The sequence below is a fragment of the Cannabis sativa genome, chromosome 9 (genome assembly GCF_029168945.1).
Source record: "Cannabis sativa cultivar Pink pepper isolate KNU-18-1 chromosome 9, ASM2916894v1, whole genome shotgun sequence".
NCBI classification, from domain to species: Eukaryota; Viridiplantae; Streptophyta; class Magnoliopsida; order Rosales; family Cannabaceae; genus Cannabis; species Cannabis sativa.
The window spans coordinates 24,324,869-24,332,684 of NC_083609.1; the positions used below are offsets into that span (position 1 = coordinate 24,324,869).

General features: G+C 35.1%; 1 protein-coding gene across 1 annotated transcript; it reads right to left on the bottom strand.

Annotated features, from left to right (window-relative positions):
* Nucleotides 1–1,730: 1,730 nt before the first annotated feature.
* LOC133031313 (uncharacterized) lies at nt 1,731–6,130 on the bottom strand. The gene is made up of 2 exons (XM_061104795.1): nt 5,830–6,130; nt 1,731–5,644 (listed from the first exon to the last, which is right to left on the bottom strand). The coding sequence occupies exons 1-2, from the start codon at nt 6,128–6,130 to the stop codon at nt 1,731–1,733; spliced, it is 4,215 nt and encodes a 1,404-aa protein (XP_060960778.1).
* Between the last annotated feature and the right edge of the window lie 1,686 nt (nt 6,131–7,816).

Sequence of the window (7,816 nt, forward strand, 5' to 3'; positions counted from 1 at the left end):
GGGCCTTGTGTGAGAGTTGGGAGCCATAGAAGTGGGTACGACATACTGAACCCAGCACCCCCTCACACAAACCACCCCAATTGTGAAGGCCCATTTGCCTGATTTGAACAACTGTACTAGGTTAATTACACTAGTTTAACCTAATTAAAATTGATTAGCAACATAATTAATTTCATTTATTTTGAAATTAATTTAGAAAATCATAGTTTAAAGAATTTTATATTCTAAGCTAAACTATATGTATTTTCTTGTATTTAATTAAATATAGAATTATAACCATCTAGATTCTTTCTGGAACTTAATTTAAATTTTTCATTAAATATTCTTATTTAAGTTGATATTTAGTTATCTACAACTAACCAACTTAAATCTGAATATCTTTTGAATTTCAAATTTCAAAATTAAGTTGAGGAATTTTAGGCATTGGTTATTAAGATTCTTTAGATATTTTTTAAGTTAATATCTTTTCAAATATTAACTTAAAATTCAATATTTTCAAATTAAGTGGTTACAACTTAATTTTTAATATTTAATTAAATTTAAATTTGAAAATATTTAAGTTCTAGATTTTTTCTAATACAACTTAAATTAGATATTTTTTCAAATTTTGTGGAAAAGATACTTAGTCAAATAAGATATTTTCTAGATAGTTATTTCTAGACTACTTATTATTTCTAATATTAAATAGGAAAATATTATAAATTGTGAAATTAATTATTTAAATAATTAATTTTGGTACAATTTATTTTAAGTATATTTTTCCTAGTATTAAACTAGAGATTAATAATTAAGCCTTCTCTACACTTAATTATTTATTTCTTAAATTTAATACATTTAATTAATTTGAAAATTAAATATCTAAGTTGATTTTTATCATCATACTTAAATATTTCTTTTTCATGACATTTAATTAAATAGAAAATTATTTTTAGTTGAAATTTATTTTTTCAACTAAATTTAAATAATTTTCAAAATATATTTTTTCTTTATTCTATTAATCAATTTTTGAAATTGCATTTCTTAAATGCTAGAATTTTGAATTTTATCTTGAAAAATAGATTAAGTTGTAAATTAATTATTTATTTTAATTAATTCTTGGATCAACTTAAATCAATGATTTTTTCATTTATTGATTAATTTAAAATAAATTGAATTAAAGTATATTATTAGAAATTGAATTAATTAGTCAAAGGAAAATCTAGATAGGTGATATTTTTGCTTGAAGTATTTTTCTAGTGTATTTAATTAAATAGAAAATTAATATTTAAGTTGATTTTCATCATCATACTTAAATATTTGAAATTTTTCTTATATATATTTAATTAAATAGGAAAATTATATTTTTTGTTGTAAATTAATTTTATTAATTAATTTTGGGCCAACATTAAATTAGAATAATTTTTCCAGGATTTATTTTTTATTTTAACATGCATTTTTCGAAAATTGTATTCTTAAATACTTTAATTTTTCGAAATGCAATATATATATTTATAGAAAATAAAATTTGAGTTGTAAATTAATTTAAATTAATTTTGTAACAACTTAAATTGAATATTTTTCTAAATATTTATTGGAAATTATTACTAAGATGGAAATAATTCATGTTATTTTCATATCCATCTAAGTAAAATTTATAAATATTAAATTAAAATTTATATTTAGAATTTTTCATTCTAAATTGGAAATTTTAAATAAATATATATTTTTTGAATGGAAAATGTAAAACTTCATTAACCAACAAACTCCGTCACCAAACAAGGTAACAAATCAGTAGGAACAGACTCCATACTGAAGGTACGATCAGGATACAACTTAGAGGCTCTAGCAAAGCTATGAGCCACTGAATTAGTAGATCGTTTAACAAAAATAACCTCAACGGTACTCAAATCTGCAAGCAAATTTTTACAACTTTGAATGACTTGACCAAACAAAGAAATCATACAAATAGAACTCCGTAATGCTTGCACAACCCCAAGACAATCACTCTCCACAGTCACATGATGCCATTGCTTCAATTTGATCCAAGTGAGAGCTTCCTTGACAGAGATAGCTTCTGCAAGGATTGGTTCCACCATGTTCATTGCCAAGATGGTTCGGCCCTCAATTAACCAACCTCGGTCATCACGCGCTACCATACCCGACCCAAAAGACCGCCCATCATCAAATAAAGCTGCGTCTACATTAACCTTAATACTATTAGCAAAAGGAGGGGACCAATGCTCTGCACCATCATGAATCTGATCATCAGAGTATGATGTGCCAAGGACAGAGTTTTGAGCATTATTCCATTGATTAAGGTAGTGTTTAGCAAACCCAACTATATCATCAACACGAGTCGTCTTTCCCTTCCAAACCAACTCATTGCGCGCATTCCAAATGGCCCAACACACAGCAGCCACGAGAGCCTTTTTTTCAGCATTCAGCTTGCTGAAAACCAAGGTGCACCAGTCAAGAAAGGAAATACTTGTGTCGCTAGTAGTGCCGATGCCCACCCTATTCCAGCATAATTTGATCACATTGCAAGTGACCAAACAATGAGTAATGGTTTCAGTTTCCACCCGGCAGAGAGGACAGAGAGAGCTTACCTCCACATGTTTAGTTCGAAGTTGTATCATTGTCGGAAGGCAACCCACCGCCGCACGCCACATCAGGTTTTTGATCTTGGGTGGTAGCTTTAGGCTCCAAAGTTTACTCCAAAAGTTGTTATCATTCGACTCGTGCCATCCACCTTTAAGCCTTTGAAGTAAATTATAAGCACTTTTAACCGAATAAAAGCCCGAGGTCTCTTTAGACCAAACAAAATGATCTTCCAAGTTGTTGTCACTCAAAGGAATGGACATGATCAAATGTTTATCCCTATCAACAAAGAGATCATCAAGAATCTCCACATCCCACCGGGAGCCATCCGGGGTTAGGATGTTGCTTACCGTAGCAGTTGAAAGAGCAGGGTGATCCGAAATGACAAAGGGATTGACATCATCTGGCAACCAAGGAGATTGGAGAATTGGGATATTATTACCTGATCCAATACACCAACGAACTCCTTTTCTTACTAAATCTTGGGATTCCCATATACTCCTCCAAACAAAACTCGGGTTTGAGCCTAACGAGGCTGATAGAAAGTCCCCCTGTGGAAAATATCTGGCTTTAAAAACACGAGTTACCAAAGAATCTGGTCTTGTAAGTAGCCTCCACCCTTGTTTTCCCAACATAGCCAAGTTAAAATCCCGCAGATTTCGAAATCCCAATCCTCCCCCTTTCTTATGCTTGCAAAGTTTATCCCATGACAACCAATGAATTCCTTTTCCACTATCCTTGTTAGTCTGCCACCAATAACTCGCCATCATACTTTCAATACTTCGACTGATTTCTTTGGGGAGGAGAAAAACACTCATCGCATAACTTGGTAGTGCCTGGGCCACAGTTTTCACCAAAACTTCCTTCCCAGCCCTTGAGAGGAACTTGCCTTCCCATTGTTGTAACCTTTTCCTGACTTTATCTTTGAGGTAGCCAAGGACAACGGTTTTTTTGCGGGACATGGTGCTTGGGAGCCCCAAATAGAAACTATCCTCAGTTGCAATATTCATTTGTAGTCTCTGGCTAATAACATTTCTGACCATGGTAGGAGTATTAGTGCTGAAGAAGATGGATGACTTTGATAAATTCACCTCTTGACCTGATGCCCTTTCAAATTTGGTCAGCAGTTCTCGAACCCGATGAGCTTCAACTTCTGATGCTTGACAATACAGGTAGCTATCATCCGCGAAAAGCATGTGAGAAACTCGAGGTGCCCCATTAGCCACCTTGCACCCATGGATCCAACCTTGTCTTTCGTACTTTCTCAATAAAGCAGAGAGACCTTCTGCACAAAGAATGAATAAGTAAGGAGACAAAGGATCCCCTTGACGAAGGCCCCTAGTTGGAACAATAGGACCCATCTCATGGGACCCATGGATAACCTTGTAGTTGGCCGATGACACACATTGCATGATGAGATGTACCCAAGTATCCACAAAACCCAATTTCGAAAGTACCGCTTCTAAGAAATTCCACTCAATACGGTCATACGCCTTGCTCATATCCAATTTCAAAGCCATACACCCAGTCTTCCCTTGGCGCTTACGTTTAAGATAGTGAAGAACTTCAAAAGAAACCATAATGTTGTCAGAAATGAGTCGTCCTGGAATAAAAGCACTCTGAGAATCCGCGACTATAGAGTCCATGAAAGGCTTCATACGGTTGGTCATTACCTTCGTCACAATCTTGTAAAGGACATTACAAAGAGCTATAGGTCTCAAATCTTTCATTGTCTCCGGGCCCTTCTTCTTGGGGATTAGGACTACATTTGCGTCACTACAAGCTTCATCAAAGGCCCCCGTAGCAAAAAACCTCTGAACAACCCCCACAACATCTTGTTTCACTATATGCCAACATCGTTGATAGAACGCCGGGGTCATACCGTCTGGTCCTGGACTCTTGTCAGGATGCATTTGAAACACCGCCGTCTTCACTTCTTCCTCCAAGACAGGTCTTGAAAGCTCCAGATTAGCCATCTCAGGAACAACATGATCAATACAGTCTATTACTTCCCTATAATCAGTATTAGAAGCTGAGAATAAGGACATAAAATACTGTACCACAACATCAGATAACCCATTCTCCCAATCCACAAAAACCCCCTGGTCATTCTTAAGCTTCGAAATAAGATTACTCCGTCGCCTATTACTTGCAGCCTTGTGGAAATATTTGCTATTTTGGTCACCCTCCTTTAACCAGAATTGTTTAGCACGTTGCTTCCAGAAAATTTCCCGTTGATCGATTATAGCAAACAGCTGTTTTCGAACCTCACTATATCGAGCCACAGAGATGTCATCTCTTTTCTTCTTTAAAAACTTCATTTCGGCATTACACTCTCTTATTCTCCGTTTGAAATTCCCTGTTATCTCTTTACCCCATTGAGATAACGCATCAGCACACACATTCAACTTATTCAAAATTCCCCCCACACCGACCCGTTGCCAACAATCCTCCACGATTTGAAAACACATGGGCTCTTTCAACCAAGCATTTTCAAAACGAAAGCGATAGTTCGTGGGAGTTTGCTCAACAAAAATAGGCTCAAGAAATAAAGGAGAGTGATCAGAAGTAGAAGTTTCAAGGTTAAAAAGTTTAGCACCTTGAAATAGGAGAGTCCATGCTTCGGTGACCATTGCTCTGTCCAGACGAATTTCAACCCAAAGGGTAGTGCCTCTGCTCTTTTCCCAGGTGAAAGGGTACCCCGTGAGATCAAGATCAAGTAAATGACAATCGGTGAGAGCTTTTTGAAAACCTTCTAGAAGCCATCCAGGGTAAGGTTGTCCACCTTTCTTGTCCTCTTGGTTGAGAATATTGTTGACATCCCCAATCACGCACCAAGGAAGAGTTGAAGAACCGGCTATGGTGCGAAGAAGATTCCATGTCCTTTCTCTACGATTTCTATTAGGCTCACCATAGAAACCAGTGAGTCTCCAGCTTGGGTAGCCCACTTTGTCAATCCTAATATCAATGTGATTATTAGAAAAGCCCAATAAGACACCTTCTTCTTTTTCTTTCCAATACAACACTAAACCTCCTCCCACACCTTGGGCCTCAACACAAAAAGAGCCTTCAAAGCCCAATTGTTGACCCACCCATTCAGTTCTTTTTTTATTACACTTGGTTTCACATAAAAAAATAAAATTAGGTTTCTTTTGAGTAACAAGCTCCTTAAGGAATTGAAAAGTCCGTTGGTTCCCAAGCCCCCGGCAATTCCAGCTCAAGACATTCATAATGCTTGGCGGGCCTGGAAACCAGAACCCGCCCCAAACAAGTTTTTTGAGCTATCCTCCCCTTGACCGTCCATAGCCACATCACCATCACTCTTTTGATTAGTACCATTATGTTGTTTATGTAAATTGTCTAAACTAGGTTCATCCAATTTATTAAGGTCCGGCCCAATATCAACATAATTGCCCAGCCCATCAAAAGTCCTTCTCCTTTTAGAATCCAAGATCAACAAAGAGTCAATCCCACTATTCTCTCCAATAAAATCCTCCTCCACGTGTACCATTGACTTCCCACAAGCCTTATCCCCAATCCCAGCCGAAATCATAGGCTCTCTCTCCAATCTCGGTTCATTAATCTGGGCCGATACTTGTCTCCCTAAATCAGTGGAGAAAATATATATTTAAAATAAATAAATTAAATAAAGCGAATCCAAGAAAATACAACTCACTTTAAATAATGAGCTTGATTATTATTAAGACATTCGATCTCCATTGTGGGTTTTACACCGCGTTTGTTTTAGTGAGTAATCCTCCCTAATGGAGGAACGTTCATTAGCAATTTCGCACCGTTTAACCTCGCATGATAAGTAGTCTGTAAGTGTTTTGTATGGTATAGATCACCCTAATGGTGGCGACCATACTTGACTTGCAAATTATGAAACAATGGTGGAAGCTCATAAGATAGAATTGCCTTGACTCTCGCCTAAACGGGACAACGCTGAATTCCAATCTTGATCGAATAAAAGGTTGCTAAAATGGTTTCTATTTTAGATGAGCTGACAACTCTATTCAATAAATGATGCTTTGACTCTCGCCTACCGGGACACTGTATCAGTTTGTTGAAAACCTTGAAAATTATATAGGATTGTATGTTTTAGTATTTTCACTAGTCATTCCTACTTGCTATATGTTTATAATTTCTGAATTATGTATGAATTTATATTGAACCATGTTATTTTCTGTTATTAAGTTGTAGTTTAATTTCGAATCTTCATTGTTGGTCTAACATGTTTGTTTTTCTAATGAGATAAATCCCTAATGGATTTTCACCATTAGACATACATAATAGTGTAAGATCTCGAAAGATAAGTATTGTATATACGACATCTAACTGTTCATCAATTGATGACACCTTAGACTAGTATTTTTACAATATGAAACAAGAAGATTACATAAATAAGATTACTTTGTCTTTCGCTAATCGAAGCATCGTTGGATTCTTATTTTAAACGAAATTATCCTAATTCCTCTTAGCTTATTCATTTCGAATTAGCTTCAAAACATATCATTGGATGAATGGTTTATAAATCATTTCATGTCATTCTATATTTTCTCTTAAGAAATTAAATGACGCATATGATTATAATCCCGAAATTCTATTCCCAATTGATATAAATCCTCAATCTTAGAAATCTCCTACTTGTATGGGCAAATCTGACTTAGAGTTTAAATAGTAGTGGTGGTCCAAGAAAGAATTACTCATTATATTTGGTTGAATTTAAGTCTTTGACTTTAATTTTAGAATCCAAACAGAAATTTTCTTATATTTCTAATTCCAGATACAATACAGTTACACTTTCTCAAGTGTTTAATATCCATCTTTTATTAATGGATTCAAACTGTATGGAATATGAGTTAGGTATTCTGTGACCAGGATCCACTTGCACTATTCTAAGAACTCTTTGATGTAACTAAACCTATGTCATCAAAAGACACTACCACATTTTTTTTAATCTATGGCATTTGTATCTTGTTCATAGTGGATTTGACAAGATCAATCTCTGCAAAGAGTTAATATGCCTATATCCACTGAAAGTAGTTCATCTCATTCGCAGATGGATGTACATTCAGGGGTGGATATGAGTTTTTCGTTGTATTCTTAAAACGATAACTCTAGATTATACCTTTTAGCAAAGAAATTTGAAATGTTTGAAAAATTTCATTAATTTCTAGCAATGGTTAAAACCATTAAGGTAAGTGGTTAAAGATCTTGCGAACTGATAGGGGTGGAG